The sequence below is a fragment of the Camelina sativa genome, chromosome 5 (genome assembly GCF_000633955.1).
Source record: "Camelina sativa cultivar DH55 chromosome 5, Cs, whole genome shotgun sequence".
In the NCBI taxonomy this organism is placed as follows: Eukaryota; Viridiplantae; Streptophyta; class Magnoliopsida; order Brassicales; family Brassicaceae; genus Camelina; species Camelina sativa.
In genome coordinates this window covers 13,988,341-14,007,721 of record NC_025689.1, presented here as the reverse complement: position 1 = coordinate 14,007,721, position 19,381 = coordinate 13,988,341, and the positions used below count along the sequence as shown (strand labels likewise).

General features: G+C 34.3%; 3 protein-coding genes and 1 long non-coding RNA gene across 18 annotated transcripts in view; 2 read left to right on the top strand and 2 right to left on the bottom strand.

The window, feature by feature from the left end:
- The window catches only part of LOC104786843, a 17,948-nt gene extending 10,147 nt beyond the window's left edge, over positions 1-7,801 (top strand). Inside the window, exons 1-21 of one of the 15 annotated variants that reach the window (XR_002038042.1) lie at positions 2,363-2,431; positions 2,607-2,659; positions 2,784-2,880; positions 2,973-3,066; positions 3,166-3,247; positions 3,328-3,405; positions 3,507-3,641; positions 3,904-3,979; positions 4,141-4,214; positions 4,312-4,400; positions 4,523-4,579; positions 4,675-4,790; positions 4,879-5,023; positions 5,139-5,235; positions 5,317-5,401; positions 5,485-5,557; positions 5,666-5,748; positions 5,830-5,907; positions 5,990-6,078; positions 6,210-6,293; positions 6,400-7,184. Coding sequence is in view for 1 of the 15 variants with exons in the window: in XM_019245918.1 (XP_019101463.1) it covers positions 7,195-7,448; positions 7,523-7,565 (297 nt within the window). In the remaining 14 variants the exon portion in view is untranslated. Of the gene's footprint in view, positions 1-2,362; positions 2,432-2,606; positions 2,660-2,783; positions 2,881-2,972; positions 3,067-3,165; positions 3,250-3,327; positions 3,406-3,506; positions 3,642-3,757; positions 3,824-3,903; positions 3,980-4,140; positions 4,215-4,311; positions 4,401-4,522; positions 4,580-4,674; positions 4,791-4,878; positions 5,024-5,138; positions 5,236-5,316; positions 5,402-5,484; positions 5,558-5,665; positions 5,749-5,829; positions 5,908-5,989; positions 6,079-6,153; positions 7,449-7,522 lie in introns of those variants that run through there. The other 14 variants (XR_002038045.1, XR_002038043.1, XR_002038046.1 and 11 more) reach the window with 14 other exon arrangements.
- Positions 11,110-13,126, bottom strand: LOC104786842 (3-ketoacyl-CoA synthase 12). The gene has a single exon (XM_010512297.2). The coding sequence runs from the start codon at positions 12,948-12,950 to the stop codon at positions 11,520-11,522; it is 1,431 nt and encodes a 476-aa protein (XP_010510599.1). The 5' UTR covers positions 12,951-13,126; the 3' UTR covers positions 11,110-11,519.
- On the bottom strand, positions 14,940-16,763 carry LOC109133098. The gene is made up of 2 exons (XR_002038041.1): positions 16,417-16,763; positions 14,940-16,054 (listed from the first exon to the last, which is right to left on the bottom strand). It is a non-coding gene; the product is annotated as an uncharacterized LOC109133098 (long non-coding RNA).
- LOC104786840 overlaps positions 18,640-19,381 on the top strand; it is a 14,154-nt gene continuing 13,412 nt past the window's right edge. Inside the window, exons 1-2 of the mRNA XM_010512296.2 lie at positions 18,640-18,848; positions 19,290-19,374. Of these exons, the coding sequence (XP_010510598.1) occupies positions 18,824-18,848; positions 19,290-19,374 (110 nt within the window). The 5' untranslated portion in view covers positions 18,640-18,823. The remainder of the gene's footprint in view (positions 18,849-19,289; positions 19,375-19,381) is intronic.

The window sequence follows — 19,381 nt, the reverse complement described above, 5'->3', positions numbered from 1 at the left end:
AATGAATATATTTTACCAAAAAAGAATGAATATATTAGAGATATATAAAAAATTATTTGGATATTGAATAGAATATGTCTTTTAATCATGAAAAACCATAAATGATTTTATTATTTTTAAAAATATATATTTATTATTAGAGTATAATAATTTATACCATAAATATATTAGAGTATAATATATAAATATACCATAAATATATTAGAGTATAATAATTTATTATTTTAAAAACAAAATTTAAAAAAAGTTTAGAATATTTTTTTTTGTAATGTTGGTCAACGCCGGAGTCAACGTCGGTCTTCGCCGGAGTCAACGTCGGTCTTCGCCGGAGTCAGTTGACCGGTGTACTGGATTATATGTCTATGGTGCTGACCACATAACGTCATATAGTTCATGCATGTGGTCATGTAATACATATATATACTTCGTGTAGTTGAGTATACAATAGTATACTTAACATGTGTGACCATGCTTTCTGGGATACTTCGTGTAGCTAGCCATCTTTTTTCCTTTTTTTTTTACCTTACGTTTCTTTCTTAGTTTTGCAGGTGTGTTTTAATTTGCAAGCAAATCATGCTCTGATCTAAGGATTAATTGCACGGGATGGTTGAAGCTATGTAAGTTGACTTCTCTGAATACCATACTTGATCTATTAATGTATGTTTTGCTTGTTTCTGGCATTAATGGTGTTCATATGTTAGGCGTTGGAATGTCCGGAGAATAAGGTATTTGTCTTGCTTCTTTCTCTTTTTGTTTTTTATCCTTAAATGTTGAAGGTGACTGTGATGTTGGTAGATTCTAAAGTGATATGTTTATGTATTAGGATTGATTGCTTCACTGAATTTTTCCTTTGTTGTTCCTTGTTTATGTAGAGAACCATAGCATCTCCATCTTCAGCTTCAGTTTCCTGCAAGCCCAAAACCTCTGTGAATTGGGATGATGTTGGTTAGTGTTATCGTATGCTAATCTTCTTGTTTCCCTTTTTGATGGAATATGTGGAAACACACTTATGCTTAATTATTGCAGCTGGACTTGATGGAGCTAAACAAGCTTTTCTGGAGATTGTTTATACTACCGGCAAAATGAAGAAATATGTTCACTGGTCTTCGGAGACCAGCGAGATGTATAAATTACAAACGATTGGCTTCTTCACTTCGCTTCGCTGGTGAAAGATTTATTACAAACGAGTTTGTTCGTATATCTTTTCCTTTCATACAAAAGGCTTAACACCTTCAGGCAATACTTGTTTCATACCTTCAGTGCTGCAATGCTTAACTCACACCAAGCCCCTTCTTGAGAGCCTTCTCTCATACAAGAGTCAAAAACCCTTGCAACTGTAAGACTCAAGAGTACTTTGTCCCTTTTTTTTTTAAACTAGTTTGTGTATTGAATGTCTTTTTACGAAAATATCTCCCTTTGATGCAGATGGTGGATGCACCGGGACTGATATGATAAACCTTTCTTCAGGTATGTCATCTTTTTAGTTTCTTCTGTGCTACATCTTTTTATTATCATCTTCTTTATTGCAACCACAAGATCCGTTGTTCTGTTAATGTCAAAACCCTTGCAACTGTAAGACCCCCAAAAAAGGATTATTCTGTTTTCCCGATTCTCTTGCTGTGTACACACATTCAGATGATCATCAATTCCTTCCTAAACGAGTTTATTCTTTTACTTTTTCCTTTTTAACTAGTTTTTGTATTCATTGCCTTTTTTTAGGTCTGCTAACTCTAAGCTCCTCTGATGCAAAAGGCTGGACATGTAGTTTATTCAGGTACTTCTTCTGGTAATATATGTCAGCTATCTCTTTTTTTAATTGACTGGATTTTGAATTTTTGACTGTGCCATCAGGGACTTTTCAAACATGATTTATCTCTTGCTCTTCCTTTTATCGATGAGTGATGGTTTTGATGGATGGTTTTTGTTTTCTCTGCACTACATCTCTCAACCGATTTTTTTTTCTTTCTATATAAGTGAAAACATCTCTGTCTTTCTTTGATGCAGATCGAATAGGAACGGGATTACAGTGTGGGAGGTGCTGAGAGAAAGCATTGTGGCAGTGCGTATGATTTTAGAGTTTAACTTTCAGGTTACCTTTCATCCATAAACCTTTTGCCTAGCGGTTGCTTTATCTAAGATGGGCTATTGTTGGTCCTCTGTTTCTGGTGTTTCCCAGATGTTCTTGGTGTGTACACGCATATTCAGATGAGAGATGTTCCACGATGTCTCGATTGAGATAAACTAGATGGTGTTTGGTTTCACAACTGCCGCAGGCTCGTATAAGCATTATTTATGTTTTTTTACCTGTCTTGGTTTCCCTGTCTCTAGTTCTTGTATATAAAAGTTGCTTTTTCTTATTCTTCAGGCTTTGGAAACTTTCTATGAGAAGTTGGATCCAGATTTCATCAACATCAGGACAAAGGCCAGAGAGGTACGTGTCACTTATCCTTGTATATTTATCAATATCGTGACTATTGTCTTAACAATATACATTTTTAAGGTTTTGAAGGATAGTCTTGGCATGTAATCTTGGCTTGAGTTATAGAAGAAAACAGTCTTAGCACATAATTCTATCTGTAATAAATTCATTGTGTTTTTGCGTGCAGCTTGTTGGAAAAGATGCTCTAGCAGAAAGGTAACAAAATCACCTTGGAAACAGGTAAGATTTCTTGGCTCCCTTCGTTTTGGTTTAGTTCTCTCTCTTTCTCTCAACGGGTTATATATTCAGTCACTCTCAAACAGGTAAGATTTCTTGTGTGTTTTGTTTTTTTTTTTTGTTGCAGGGAAGCTCAATCGTGGTCTCTCCGATTGAAGCAAGGCCAATGTTTGACTGATAAAGAGACTTTCATTTTGTGTGCTCTCAGGTGTTGCATTGAATGGGTAATTTCCTTTTTTATTCTCTCTCTCTCTCTCTCTTTTTCTGACTCTCTTTCTCTTTCATCTCAATGCTCGCTTTATCTTTTGCATTGCAGTTTCAAGTTTATTTTCTTGTGCTTGATGATGCATCATGGACAACTCTCACACGTCGTGGTCACTGGTCAGCATTGTTCGTTCAGACGGCCAAAGGTTTGTATGATACAATTATGTACTGGTTCTCTTTACTCGTATACTTGTTTTTGTTGTGAGATGGGTTAAAGCTTCTTTTCTTCTTTTTTCAATTTTCAGCGGAATGCTAATTTTCGTTTCCTTATATCCAAGTGCCAAAAGAGTTCCAAAAGGCATATGAGAATGGATTTCACAAGTCAAAGTGTGCTTTTCAAGTTTCTGGTTTAGTTATTGATAGTGTTTCATAGTAGCTGGTATCATAACAAAAATCGTTTTGTCCAGGTTCTAGGAGCCAACATATGAGGATTGTCTCAACCTGATTGCTCGTGTTCCTGTTGTAGCTGCGTATGTTTATCGGAGGTAATTTTTTTTCATGTTTCTTGTAGCTTCTGAGTTTTCGGTATTGATAGTTTACTCTTAACTTCTATTTTTGTATTTAACTTTCCATTCAATCATTTCAGGATGTACAAGAATGGTGATTCCATCCCCTCAGATACATCTTTGGATTATGGTGCAAATTTGCTTTCCCACATGTTGGGATTTGGTGATGAAAAGATGAAAGAGCTCATGATGCTTCTTTACATCACTATCCACAGGTCTGTATTAATTTCTCCTAAAACAAGCTTCTTGTGTTTATTGTTGTTTTTTCAAGACTTACAAAAATCTGCCGCCATGATATCTTTGTTTTTCTACTGTTTTATTTTTGCTATAGTAATCTTGGAGGTGGAAATTTGTTTAAGTCTTCAATCTATGTCAGAGCTTCATGAGTTTTTTGTAGGTAGCGTGTGATAGTTTTATAATACAATGATTAGTTGGTGAGAACAAATTCTTAGACTCTTATTCGTTTTGTTGCAACAGGAAGCTGCGAAGGAATGTGGAGAAAACATATCGAAAGAGCAGTTAATATGTTTGGAAGACATTAAACAATAGCAAGGTAAAAACACACAATTCCTCTACCTGTACATGACTGATGGAAGTTTCAAACAAATGGAGCATGCGAAAATGAATTAAAATTTTGTTCTGAGTCCTCATTTTAATAACGTCAAAGTTTGGTCTACCAGTCTCACTGTTGACCTCGTCATGATTTTTCTGCAGGTTGTTCCAGGATATGGACACGGTGTTCTGCGCAAAACTGATCCAAGATATGTATGGCAAAGATCTTACATGAGGTCAGTTTATAATTTGTTTATTAAAATTTTAAACTGATTGTAGTTCTTGTTTTTCTCATTATGTAGTGTGACAATATCTTTATATATGCATGATAAGGTATTTATCTTGGAGAGCCAAGCGGGATAAAGACCAGTGCAAATGGCGAAGAAGTTGGGTTCAACACTGAGGTTTATGCTACCCACGAGGTACATGATTGAAAATTTCAGATACAGATTTCCGTGGAAAGATTGTTAAGTACTACGGACTAATATTTTAACGCATGTCTTGTGTTCCCCATATTGATAAAATTGCTCATGTTGCCTTCAAGACAGCTCGGAAACGGCGTGACAAGCTGTGTTCTGTTGACAAAGTTAATGTCTTGGAAGTATGGTTGACAATACATTTTCCTTTACTTGTTTCCCTCTCTTTTGTTTCTTGTTGAACTCATATAACACTGATGCCAATGCAATTTTTTCTCAGCAGGCCACTATTTTATGGATGAAAGGAGTAACAACACTAGCCTCTGAATATCTTGATGTATGTCACATATGTATGTTGACAATGCTGCGATGCAGCTTGTTTGTGACCCCAAACAGGTACGTGTATTTGCCAACTAGTCAGCGTTGATAACGGTTTGGAAATTGTGTAAATACTTCCAATGAGTTGATTATTTCATATGTGCAGTTTGCATCATTGCTACAAACAACAAATCTGGTGATATATTATCCGGTGAAGCTTCAGTGATCACATGAAACATTGGAATGCTGCCATCTTCTAGTCTCCATGATTCGATATAATATAAAACAATCTGATCTTTGAGTATGCAGTAGTATGATCTTGTCTAAACATAAACCCTTCATGTTTAATACAGCGACCTGGACTCTTTAGACCTTTACATGGTTTTGCACCTGATACTGCTTGATAGGTTCTAACTTTATTTTCAGATCAATTGGTTCCTACTATAGCTTTCAAGGTCTCTCTGAGTGTTAAATGTAAATGGAATTTTGGGTGGTGGTTTCCTCGCTGCTGGATTATATTTGAGTAAACACTTACCTACTTGTCATTTTCTCATCTTTGATCTCACCAGTATATTCAAAGTTTTATGTGTTTTGTTATCTGCAGATTGTACTGTTACAGGAGGCTTCCTTCAACGCTTCAACATTGGCTTTGATGGACATGTTTCTTCTATGTGCTACTTCTTCAAAGGGTTTTGTTCTTCCTCTTAACACGTCTTTTACTTCTTCTTTTTTTGTTTTGTTTGTTCCTTACGTTTCTTTCTTCGTATTGCAGATCTTTAGGAAGCAAACCATGATCCAATCATCTCGTTTCTAATCCATGTTATTTTCTTCAAGCGTTCTCATGGGTTCCTTGCTCTAAACTCATCTCTATTTGCTTCTTTATTGTCACTTTGGTTCGGTGGTTTTGTCTTATCTTCTAGTTACATAATGTCGTTTTTGTTTTGTTGGTTTAGATTTGTGGAGGATGATCCTGCGATTGATCGGTGATGGCTTTGACTGATCGTTGTCACTCTCTTACTCTTGTTGCTCTTCTAGAGTTTGGTTTCTAAATTGATCATTCAATGCTTTTTTATTATGTTCATGCGATTTTAACTCTACTTGGCTTTGTTAATTTTAGATTGTGGAAGAGGATGCTTTGATCGGTTAGTGATTGTTTTGATGGCTTGTATTTGTCCTCTCTGCAGTTCATATTCAGGTAGTCTTCTTCCACTTAACCGATTTTTTCTGTTTCTTTCTATATAAAGTGAAAACAACATCTCTGTTTCTCTTTGATGCAGATCATGAGGAATTAGGATTACTGTGTGGGAGGTTCAAAGAGAAAAAACAAACATTGTGGGAGCGTTTGATTTCTGAGTTTAACTTTCAGGTTGCCTCGCATCTTTACACATTTTTGCCTATCAGTTGTTTTATTCAATATTGGCTATATTTTTACTGTTCACAGATAGGCTAATGTTTTTCTTTGCTTGTATTCGGTCGTGGAATGTCGAGAATGTGAAGGAGGTACGTGGTTCCATTTTGTTACCTATTCATCTACCGTACTCTATGTTACCTCGTTGGTGGTTTCTTCTCTTTTCCTTGGAGGTAACACCTGTTTCGTTTTAACATCTAATCGAAGATTCAATAAAAATCTAAATATAAAATCCACCCATTTGAGAATTGAAACATTAACCATACAAAAATATGGCAGGCCTACTTACCATTAACGAATCGAACTCAGGGACAAACGATAGATTTGAAAAACTTAAGAAACAAAAAGTTTACAAAACAAAGATTAATGATGACTGGGTTTAGAAACTATAAGAAACATCAAAAGGGTCGAATTTATTCTGTAATACATTTGTTAAAACACCAATGAATACGCATATCTACACCAGACATACTGTTCAGTTATTGGATGAGAAGAGAGAATAAAAGACTCCTTGCAGGAATTCACGCCAACAAAAAGTATATAGATAGATTGTAAACCAGAACAACTGAAATGGTTGAAAGAATTCCAAATATATAGATCTGAAAAGAGGCAATTGAACATGTGTTTTTACATAGAGAAACGTTGATTCGGCAGGGCTAAACAAAGATAAGCGACGATTTGGGGATGGAAGAGAAGCACCTTTTTATTTAATAAATTAGCGACATCAGATTTGATCTAAACCGTTGGATGAGAAAATAAAATAATCTCATCCGATGAATTAAAAAGATGACGTCAGCAGTTTTTTAAAAATGAGTTTGCTATTATATATAGATGCCATCCACGTCAATAAAAATGTGATATTCAAAAATATATAAAACACGTCCGAAACTAGCAAATCATCATGTAGTAGTAAGTTAGTTGGTTGTGTAACAATTAGTTGAATGACCGTTAGGTCTAACACCTAAGTTTCAAAAATTTCCCGGGAGACAAAAAGATTCAAAACACAAAGCAAAGAGAGAGAGAGAGAGAGAGAGAGAGAGAGAGAGAGAGAGAGAGAGAGAGATCAATTGAAACATGAAGGAAGAGGAGAGAGTTGGTTCATCGTCCTCTTCTTCGTCTTCTCTTCCTGTGAGCTACGGAGTTGACTGTGAAAAATACGAATTTTCTTCATCCGTTTCTTCTCTGTCTCAACCGTTCTCTCCTGAAGGTTCAAGTAACAAGAGTTTTGTTCTTGAAAACAATCTTCCTTTTGTTTTCTCGCTGGACCATAGCAATAACACCATCCTCATCTTTCCTAGAGATAGACCATGTTCTTGTCTCCACCATGTGTAAGGCCTTATCTCTCTTTCTCTATCCACTTCCTTTTTGTTCTTAGGGTCCTCATTTCTTGGGTTTCTTGCAGCTTGGAGTGGATTCTACAGAGATGTTGTTGTTGCCTCTGTTAGCCTTTCTACTTTTTTTTTAAACTTAAACCAATAAAATCTTGTGGCCTGTCCTCATGCTATATCAGATTATATGCAAGTAGTAAGAGCTTTTTTTTCTGTTAATTTTTGTACTAGCTTGGTTGTAATTTGTTACTTTGAAAAAGTTTGAAGTACTACTCTTATTTAGTGAAGTTTTTAATAGTTTACAACAAAAATAACAAAAAAAATAACAAGAACATGTTTTGTTGCCGAACTTATATTAGAATTTCGCCCCTAAAGTTATGAATAAAAAAGGTGGCCTGAAACTCTTGCTTCACATGTTTTGTTGCCGAACCAGATCTTATTAATTACAGTATATTATACTAATCTGGTTTCTCGTAAAACAAAGTGTATTTTTTTGCTTTGAAAAAGTTGGGTCAGTGCTACTAATCGACGATTAATCAAGAGAACCAAGACTATCTCTATTTCCGTTTACATCATGTGATTCATGTATTTAGCATTATCATGATCAAATCAAAATTTCATAGAATAAAAAACTTTATAAAGTTGATCAGTATCAAAGATCTCTTTTATTTTTATGTTTTTGTCAACCAAAGATCTCTGTTATTCATCAACCTAATGAATTTTTTGTATTAACTAGTTAAAATTTCAGAAAATTATATATAAAGTGTGACAGTAGAAAGAGATCAGTACCGAAGATCTCTTACATCTATTGCAACAAAAATACATTCAACACCTCCTTACCAAGAAAAAAATTGCAACATGCTATCTCTACACCAATGGAGAGATTATCAAAGTTAATCATCACATCCGGCACATTTCTGGACAATATTGCAAAGTGCATAATTAACCCTAATCGGAAGTATCTAGTATTTTACATGTGCTTCTTTAATTTGGATATATAGCCGACACACACTGAGCAAGCTACTCAAATTGATGTATCATGCCACCAACAAGCAATGCAAGCTACTAAAAGGGTCCTACGATACCATCCAATAGTTGGATGTACTCTTCTCTGAGAATTTTCTTTTGAAGTTGTAAGCTCATTGATATTCCTCGCATCTTATGATGTGAATAGGGTTGGTGACACTGATGATTTCATTTCCACAAAGGTGTATATCATTTTTTTTTTTGACAATAGGTGTATATCATTTACTTAAGTGGAAATGTGATTTCTTACTCATCCAAGAAGCATGTCGTTGGATATGTTTGCTTCTTGAAAAATTCGACATTCTCTTCAAAATAAACTGATTGATTACTTTGAAAATGTAGATTCTTTGGCGTATTTATATGTTAAATCAAGAATTAAGCATAAAGCACGATATCAATCTTTTTTTTTTTTTTTGCATGCATGCTAGCTGTCCTAGCAAATTGGCCAGTTGCAGTCCCAAAAAAAAAACATGTTTGCCGCCGCCGACCCAAATGGACGTGGACCGGTCCGTTTGACAATTCTACTTGTATCCAGTTACCAACTATCACTCTACTCTATATATCACGACCAAATTCAATTCATCGTTCTACGAGTCTCACGTCGCATATTTCCATCAGACTAGTTAGTTGATGCTCTAGTACAATATCTCAATTGAACGATTCACCAAATTTCCAGAAAGATTGGAGTCATTAAGTATCATTTTGGGAGACTTATCATCAACGTCATCTTTATGTACGTAATCAGTACTCCTGTATATATAATTATAATCATTGGTAAAATGCGATGGAGCAAAATAGTAGTAATTCACATTATTTAATGTTATTGTATATCATAATCGAAAAGAATTTAAGAACTGTACGGTACGGTATGGAGTATAATTGTTTTAGACTTGGAAATTTACGAAATCAGGTAGTAAATTTATTCAACCAAATGAGAAACAGAGAATCATGTAGTGATTGGTCACTCAATGATACATGCAATCCTCAATTTATTGACGATGGAGTTTATTTAAGAGGATGATCCAACGGCACCTAATAGTGCCACCACATTGTGAAGTCGAAATGAGAGTGGGAAATAAATGTTTCATCTGTTTTTTGAGTGGCCAATTAAATAACAAAGTTGTTTTTATTTCGTTTTGGACAGCTCTCTTTCTACTGCCATACTTACCTGTCCCTATTTATTACCTTTTTTAGTTTTTTTGTTTTCCTTCAAATGCACTCTCTCCGTTTTATATTATTTGTTGTTCTAGACAATTTCATACATATTAAGAAAACAATTAAATTATCTGTTTTACCCAAATTGATAAGGAGTTGTTGAATGATACTCGAACATATACTTAAGGGTAAAATTAAAAATTTGATTCATAAAGTTGCATCGTAAATACAAAACGACAAATAATATAAAACAAAAAATTAAGTCCAGAACGACAAGTAAATATAAACGGAAAGAGTATTATATACGATCTACTTGAATATTGTGAAAAATAATCAAATACTAGTAGTATTGTTAACAGTTTTCTATTATAACACGAGTCTTCGACCAATCTTACTAATTTAATTCCCATGTTTTCATCCGACAAATAAGGGTTTCCATATCTCGTGTTGGACACAACACAACGTGTGTTTGTTTACCATTCAAACCAATGTGTGTTAAATGCAAATTATGGTTAAAATCAATCTTAAGTGGATAAACTATGAGATATAAAATTTCTGAATTTTAATGATTTCTTTACATCATAGAGAATATAGATTATCGGTCCATAATGTAACCAAATTTAGTACTATTAAACAAGAAAATATCATTTGTGGTCATTTTTTTTTTTGATAAAGATCATTTGTGGTCATTTGATTTCTAAAATGATTGAATTGTTACAAACCGTAAGAGATATCAATTGTACAAATGTATAAAAATACCTCTTTCAATATATTTTTTATTTTCCTTTTTGCTTTGTGATCGATATGATAACCACTCAACGGTATATACTTTATAGATATGGTCACATTATCATATATCTCTTTTTTGTAGAAATAAGATATGCTTTATCATTTCAACCTATATATATATTAGCTAAAACACATTCCATCCTGAAAAATACATTAAGGGATTAGTAAAGCTATACCACATTATTTTTTTTGTCGTAAGGCATGAGTATTCTGTTACAAAAAACTGAGTATTACATAAATTAAAATACTAATAGTAAATAATACTAATACTAATTAATTTAGTATTATTAATAGGGAGATTTTTGTCATTTAGCATGGAGACAGATAGGGGCCCGGAATCTGGTAATGAAATCAAATGCCCATTGAATGTTTTGCCTACCAAACAGACTTTTATTTTTCAAAAAATGTTTACACGAAAAAATTGTTCTGAGAATGTGAATGTCGCACGTAAATGTGAATGTGATTTTAAATAAACTACGAAACGTCGATTAAGTGACATATGTTCAGAATCTGAACATTGTAATTCAAAAGTCCACTACAGACTCTTTATTTACCAACTTTCGACAAATATTCAATGAAACTTTTAGTCCTTCGAAGTTTTGAAATTTCTATAGTTTCTGTTTTATACAATATTTAAAAATTAAAACGAAAGGACTAAGCATGAAGATGTACCGTGTAACAAGCTTGAGTAAATGCGTAACAATAGTACAAAGTAAAGTGGAAATTTAATGAATATTACAAAAATATTAAAATGATACAACATTTAACATTGAAGGAAAAAAATAAAGATGGCAGCTAGCTAACCAATAGGATGGCAAATTAGTAAATTCCCATCGTATTGGAAAGTGCATGCCCCCTAAAACCCTTATTGATGTATGTAATTAACAAATTATAACACCCTCAAAAAAAAAAAATCATATAAAGAAAAGAAAAACTAAATCGAAGTTTCTTTTACATTCATATCACCTTTCCCAATCCGAATTTAAAAAATGAAAACGTAAATTTTTTAACAAAAGGAAAAAAAAAAAAAACTTTTTAAGAGAGAGAGAGAACTATTTGTGTCACCTTGCGTTTGCGTTTGCGTTTCTGTACGTAAACGTGTTACATGAAAGCGTCAGGGACCTTGAAAGTGTCAGGATCTTCATCTTGAATCCAACCAAACTTCTCCAAATAAGGATTCACGATTGATTTTGGTGGATAATCATCAATGCAGTGATTCCACACGTTTCCTTTTGATTCCCCAACCGTTAGATCTCTTACAACTTCCCAAACGCAGCTATTACATTTGAAACCAGCTCCAAAGCTTATCATAAATACTCTATCTCCTCTCTTCAACCTCTTCTTGGCTTCCATGTAAGCCAACACATACCACAAACTACTAGCTGAAGTATTCCCAAACCGATGGAGAGTCATCCTCGCCGGTTCAATGTCATACTCGGTCAAATCCAAGCTATGTCCAATCCCATCAATCACAGCTTTCCCTCCGGTGTGAATGCAAAAATGTTCGATCCCGGTCTTGAAGTTGATCCCTGCCTTTAATGGAGTCCCTGATGGCAGATTCGTGGACCCTTTGCTAGGGTTTTGACGAATCTTGATTTTCTTGATGAGAAGCTTCAACATGAACCTCAAGAGCTCGGTTACGGGAAGAATCTTGGGTGTTATAACCTTGAGATTGTCTACAAAAGCACGAGTTGCCGCTTTCGGTAGATTCTTCCCCAAGTAAAACCCTACACGGCCTTGTTCATCCTCGGATTGGATACAGCAGTTGTAAGACTCCTCTCTAGCTCCATGGTGAGTCCGTACCATACACTTGAGCTTAAACATTGCTCTCTTTCTCAAGCTACGTTTGTTAGTCAAGAGAATAGCACAACCACCGGATCGGAACAAGCAGTTGGCTAAGATCATCGAACGGTTGTTTCCGCTATACCAATTAGGGCTCAAAGACTCGGACGTGGCAACAAGAGCTAACTTGTTTGAGTAGGTCTTGAAAATGTTCTTGACTATGTCTACGGAGATTAGACTCGCGCTACATCCCATCCCCGTCAAGTTGAAGACTTTGACATCGTCCCTCATCTTGTAATGGTTTATGATTCTTGAAGCTAAAGAAGGTGTTGAAGAGAGCATGGAAACATTGACTACGAGGATGTCGATATCTTTAGGAGAGATTTGGTTTCTCTCCAAGACTTTTCCGATGCTGTCTACGTAGAACTCTTCCATCTCGGAGATCCCATCTTGTAACGAAGGACGCTCTTCTCGACCTTCAAAGACGAGTCTTGGAGCGTAGGTTTGTTCTCCAATACCTGAGCTTACGATGGCTTTGAGAAGGAACTTGTATTCAGTTAATCCAAGGTTTTGGTTTCGATAAATGATCTCTCCACTGAACTGAGTGGTCACCATTCGATCGTTGGATGGTTTATGACATTGGTAGTCTAAGATGTAGCAATCTTTGTCTTGCTTTGAGTCTATGAGTTTCCAGATCTTGAAGAAGAGGTAACAAAGGAGAAGAGAGAACAAGAGAAAAAGAAGATCCATAATTTATTCTTTCTTTTTGTATTTTTCTTTGTTTTGGTATTAAGAAGAGATGATGAAGTAAGTAAGATACATGAGAATGGAGTGGAGACTGTAAAGGGGATTATATAAGGAGAATATGCAAATGGATGAGGAGACGACAGCTCTGAATTTTCCAGTGGGTTCTACTTCACCGTTGGGTTTTTTTTTTGGGTATTTAATAGTATTATTATACTAGAATTTTAATAATGTTTCGTTGACGGTAAGAAAGTTAGAACAAGTTTACGGTGATTATATTTTGACTTAGGAGAGAAGTGGGGACACGTTGCATCGGACGAAGACTTCACATGTTTTGTTATTAAAGCATAAAAAAAAACTTCATTACAATAAGTCTACCATTGGCATGTGACTATGTGAGCTTGAAGAAGAGAACACAGAGAAAAGTGATAAGTAAAGTTGTGTAAAGTTATCTCAACTCCCACCAACCGAACGAGGATTAATTAAGTAAGTAATTACGTATCAATCTATTATTACAAAAACACAACTCAACACTTTGGCTCACACCTTCTGCGTGCGTCTCTCTTCTTTGTACTTTCCCACCTTCTCTTCTCTTCTGTCTTTTGCCTTAAACACTTAATTTATCTTTCTCCCTAGCTCTCACTCTATCTAACTTAATTTTATTAAATTCATCTCTCACTCCTCCAACAAAGTTAGGTGTGTGCATGTGTATGGATATTTATGTATATTTATATATATGCCTCCGGAAACATGACTTTCTATTTATGCATATTAGAAATTTCATTACACTTCTTCCTATAACTAGTAATTTTGAGTCTATATCTTTCCGCCGTGTTAATTGCAGTCGCCAATTAAATATGGACTCCAATCTACTTTGATATGATGTTTTAATTGACACTTTAAATTATTGTCACTAGGTTTGATAATTTATATATTGCATGTTGAGATGCTCGTAAGAATTTTCATTGAAGGGTACATTTTGGTGTTATAATTTTGTTTGGTTAGTTGATGAAATAATCACGTTTTATTTGATACGATACACCAAATAGTAAAAGTCTCATTTTCTCAACAACAATTAATTCATAACCAATGATTAGTCATTCGAGTTTTATATATTACTAAGATAGTACCCGCGCTACGCCGCGGGAAGATTTTGTATATTTTTTTGTGTAATTTTTATTATTGTTTGTATATTTTCTTTTTCTTTTTATTATGTGTCGTTTTGTATGTTTGTGTTGGATTAGAAATTCATTATATCTTTAGCATATTATTTGTTATTTGTTTTGTGATTTATTCATTGTGCGGTTTTGTTTTGCTGTATTTGTTTTTTTTACTTTTATTGATGTTTTTAGCTTTTATATGTCAATTTAATTTATGTATACTATGTACTTAGGAATTTTAAAATTGGTCAAGTCTCATGGATTATCACAACTTTACTCAACCCCTAGACCCTAATATGTTAAGGAAATTTATTCTAATGACTTCATGAACTAAATGAATTAGTGGGTGAAATGGTTTAATGAATCAAAATTATGTTATAATGAGTAATGGTTTAACCATTTGATCCATCTAATGCTTACAGCGGTCAAAATTACTAAAACCTCTCAAAATTACCGAAACCACTAAACCGGTGAAATGTGTAAACCGGTCAAAATTTCCCCAAAATAATAGTTTCATCGTTTTTTTTTTTTTCCTTAGCTTCATCGTTTTTTTGATTCTAGTAAAATTAAATTTGATTCAGAAGCGTTTGGATAAAAATCAAAGACTTTCCAATCCGCCAGCTTAAGGATTGCTCTAGCTATGAAGCTGCATCTATTCAAAAACTGTAGCTTCATCTGCCAGGAATGTGTACGTTACCTTTTGCCTTTGTATGTAGCTTCAAAAACTGTAGCTTCATCAACTCTAAAATAAACAATTCTAAATACTCTATGCTTTATCAATGTATATTTAACTTAAATCTTTCTGTCTAATCTGAAACCATGGACTTAGGAATTAGGGCTAGACAATCTGTTTATTAGGTTCGATTATTCCGGTTTATGTTACCTATTGTAGGCCACAATGAAGCCATGAGCGTAAGATAGGTCAGCTGCAAATACGATTTGATTTCAGTAGCATCTCCTCCTTTACCATAAGTAATGTTTGCTCTGATTGTTTCATTGAACAAAACAGATTCTTAACACACCAATCCGCTTTGTTTTCTAAACCATATCACTTGAAATGTCTTGAACTCAACTCCATCAAAAGTGATCTGACCATAAACAAGCTCGTAAAACCTCTACAACAACATAACTAAAAACACCACATGTAAGAGAATAAGAGAACCAAAAACAAAATAACCTCTGCAACCTCTGAAACAGAGAACCAAAAACTAAATAAGAGAATTTAGATAACCTTTCCAACACCACAAACATTTATAGCTAAACATATGACTAAATTTATAGCTCGATTACTTGCATTGAAACATTTATAGCTCGATTCTCGAATCTGGATGACAAAACTGATTGGTCTTTCCCTTATTGGACGCAATTGGATCATAAGATGGTTGTAACTTAGAGATGCCAAACAAAAGTGGTGCACGAAATAAAAAAAAATAAATAGAGGTTAAATTGTATAAGACATATTAAAGACATATCATAAAATGAATGGGTATTCAGCAACCAAGAAGCACAGACACCATAGTTGAGCTGATAATTCGAGGACATGGTGGTTCCAAAACATGAATTTGTGCAACTGAATTTCACCTTTCTTTATAATGAGGTTAAATTCTAAAAGGCAACTATGTCTAAAAATCTTCATAGCTAAACCTTTTAAGATATAGTATAGAACCTATGCGAAAACTAAAACGTGAAACTGCAGACCCACCAATTTGTTGAATATAGACGATACAAGGGGGAGCATTTCGTTATGCAGATGAAGAAAGTGTTCTATTTCCATCGCTGAAACCTATCAGTAATTAAAATCAGCCAAGAGAGATGCCGATTCATCTTTATTTATCAGTTAAGGGAACTTATCACATAGAAAAAACCTCCTGCATAAACTCTGGCAACTCAAGAAAGCATATACATACCAATGCATGATCGTTCTTTTTTTCGTAGGCTCTTGTTTTGAATCTGAGGAAGCATAGAGATAGATAAACATAATTAAAACAGATAGAAATAAAACAATTCGCTTAATTCACTGGATTATATACAACTAAAGCACCAATCTTTATAGGTCAAATCAAGTATCTCTCTTGGACCATAGACAGCTGCAATTACTTTGGTATTGTCCATCTCGAAAACAGCAGAACTATAAACAATGTTGAAATTTTTGTGTTCATATATAAGTGCCAAATTAAGAATTGAGATGAAACTACTCCAACTTCAGCTACGATTTGCCTCATCTAAGATATCATTGCAAGACGCAACAGGAATTGACTTGTGAAGACATCATCAACAAACAAAGACAAGGAATAGAGAGATGGGAAACATACCTCATTGAATCGGCCACCATCTAATCGAAAACCTTCTGCTCAGATTGGTAGAGAGAGCGATGGGATGAACAACACAGTCGTCGAAGGTTGGTATCACGGCGACGAAGAACATAAATTTAGCAATTGATTAAAAGCGTGTTCGACAAAGATTGGAATCAGAGAAATCAGTGACAATCAGAGAAAGAGATAGCAAAGACCAAGTCCGAGTCAATGTGAAGGAGGCAGCTTCCGTCGTGAACTCAAATCGGCGATGGAGAAGAAGAACAAATCGAGAAATAGAAAAACGACAACGAAGAAGCATAAAGACAAAACACTTAGAGGTTTGCTTCTATTTTCTTTAGTACACGTATGAATAAATTTAGATGAGCTGTATTAATTAAAATGTTTTCTTTGGTTACCTATTTTTACTGATGTGTCAACACCAGGTTCAATACAGAATCTGATGTGTCAAGCAAGGAAAGCAACACATTGTGTTTTTATTGTATTGATATATGTGAAAGACATGGAGTAAATAAATTATATATGGACATGGGACACATCTTAATATATCACATGGCTTGCTTTAAAAAATTGGATTTTGTCGTTGCATAAGATTTATAGGTTTACACAAACACATGACAGAGAGATCAAAACATAATTAGTTTGCTTCCAAACTAAACATCATTAATATATACTACCAAAACTCTCCATCATCTGCTTCTTACTACTCATTATTTTCTTCACTGAAGTTTTATATACGTTACTGAATTCACTGATTTAGTCTAATCAACAAATATTCTATCATTTTTGTATTTGCAATTCAACATAGTTATCATAACATATTGAAACCAATTTCTCATAAAAAATAGGAAGAAAATAGCGAAATGGTGATTGTATACCTTCGGTAATTCGGTTTCTAAACCGTTTCATCTCTATATGTTTTCATCATTTTTTTCTTTTCTATTTGGATTTAAATTCGAAGCATTATGATATTTCTTACACGGAATGTACATATAGAACGGGATGTGGAAACTTTGATGGAAGTTGATATGAATGCAGAATCTGCAACATGAGTGAAGTTTTGTCAGTGTTATGATTAACTGAAATCTTGATCTTCTGCTTAGTTTTGATTGAAAATTCCAGTTTGGTCAAGGAATAAATGAGCTTATTAAATTCCGATTAGCAAAAAAAAAAAAAAAAAAATGCATGAAAAAAAGATGAATAGTCATAAACTAGTGACCCAACTCTAGGACGGTGCCTTTAGTTATACCCGTGAATCTTAAAAAGGTTCGGTAAAAGATCCCTATGATCTAAGGGCATCAGACCTTGTTTATCGGGGGATTTAAGAGAATTTAAAGAGAGTTCTAATTAAAAAGAAGAAAAAAAATAAATCAGAAATGGAAAAAATGGGAAGATCTCCCCTTATATAAGAGACCGAATATATGTTTAAGAGGCGCTACGTGTCCCAATTCTATTGGTTGAAATAATAAAACAAAAGAGAAAAAAAAACATTTCTTCCTCGATTAATTTTTCCAAGGAACTGTATGGATTCGAAGGGAATGGAAAGAAAGAGATAAATAGCAAAGGCGATTTGGAAGCCAATCACCAAAGAAAGAATCGAGTAACAGTTGGAAATGGATGCGGTTTGAAGTTGGAGCCGATTAAATCGGTAGAGAGAGATTGAATCAATTGGAATCAGAAAGGTAAGTTTCTTAGTAGACAATCAGTAGAGAGATTGAAGCCCTAAACAATTTCTCGTCAGCTTCGTTTTTGCTCCTTTTCCCCGCAGCTTTCTCCGGCGGAGTTGTTCAGGTACGTTCCGGTTAGCTTAGAAATCTTAAGGAAACCACACGCTGGAGAGAATTCAACTTTCTTGTGCTTCAATTTTTCATCAACGTTGAGAGAAGGTATGAGTCTCTTCAATCTATTAATTTAATCATATTATAATAAATAAATTATTTATTTAAATTTTAAATAACAAAAATAAAAATTAACTAGTCATATATAACAAGTGGTAAACGACGTTTCTTAGAGCAAGTCCATTGGTGACTTTAGCAGGATTTTTAGCAAGATTATTATTTTATTTGAGATTAAAAATAAATCAAAAATGATAAAACAACAAGAGTTGGCTCTTGTTTAGTAAGTTTTAACATCGACTCTTGTTGGGAAGAGTTAGTGTGCTGTCTGTATTTAATTGGTCAAATTTATTATATAAAAAAAACAATTTATTTTTTTCCTCTTCTTTCTCCATCTCTTCCATCTCTTCGACTTCGCGATATTTCTCCCAACGGAGAGAAATTTTGCTTCATTTTTTATCTTGTTGATTGATTAACAAATCTCGAATCAAACTACTGATCAAACAATCTTCAGTCGGAGGTGTTGATTAAGCAATCGACGAGAGATTTGAGAGTCTTCTCTACCAAAGCTGATGGTTCATCAATCTCCATCTGATGGTAATTTCATGTTTCTATTTGTATGATGGCTTGTTTTATAATGATTTAGAAATTAGGGATTCGATTTTCGAAAATTAGGGTTCTTGATGGTAGATGATGATTCTCCGATCATGTATGTCCTCCGATCTGGTTCTGTGAAGGTTATAGCTTAGAATCATTGATTGTTCGAGGAAGAGAAGTAATTGATTGCACCGGAATCTATAAACATTGTGATTGGGTAACGTCAAGAATCGTTCTAAGAAAGTGATATATTAGGGTAGAGCCTGGTATTTAGATCTTGCTCTCTCTTTAATTTGCATATTCTCTGGTTGATCTATCTCCCAATGTGTGTTCTTGATCCATTTTTACGCCTGTTTTCTTGAAAAAAGCACCTTCCGTCGAGCTATATCAAGTTTTGCTCGTTATGATATTGTTCTTGGCTAAAGAAAGAGTGAAATGCAGATCAAACAAGAAGCCAACAGAACAAGGATGGTGAGCGAAATCAGCCTCTTGCTACTGGTCCTCAGAAGGAAGTCAAACCCCAGAGGATAATA

What these genes read in the sequence shown, in the direction of transcription:
- LOC104786842 (XM_010512297.2), bottom strand. Translation starts at nt 12,950, where the DNA reads ATGGATCTTCTTTTTCTCTTGTTCTCTCTTCTCCTTTGTTACCTCTTC.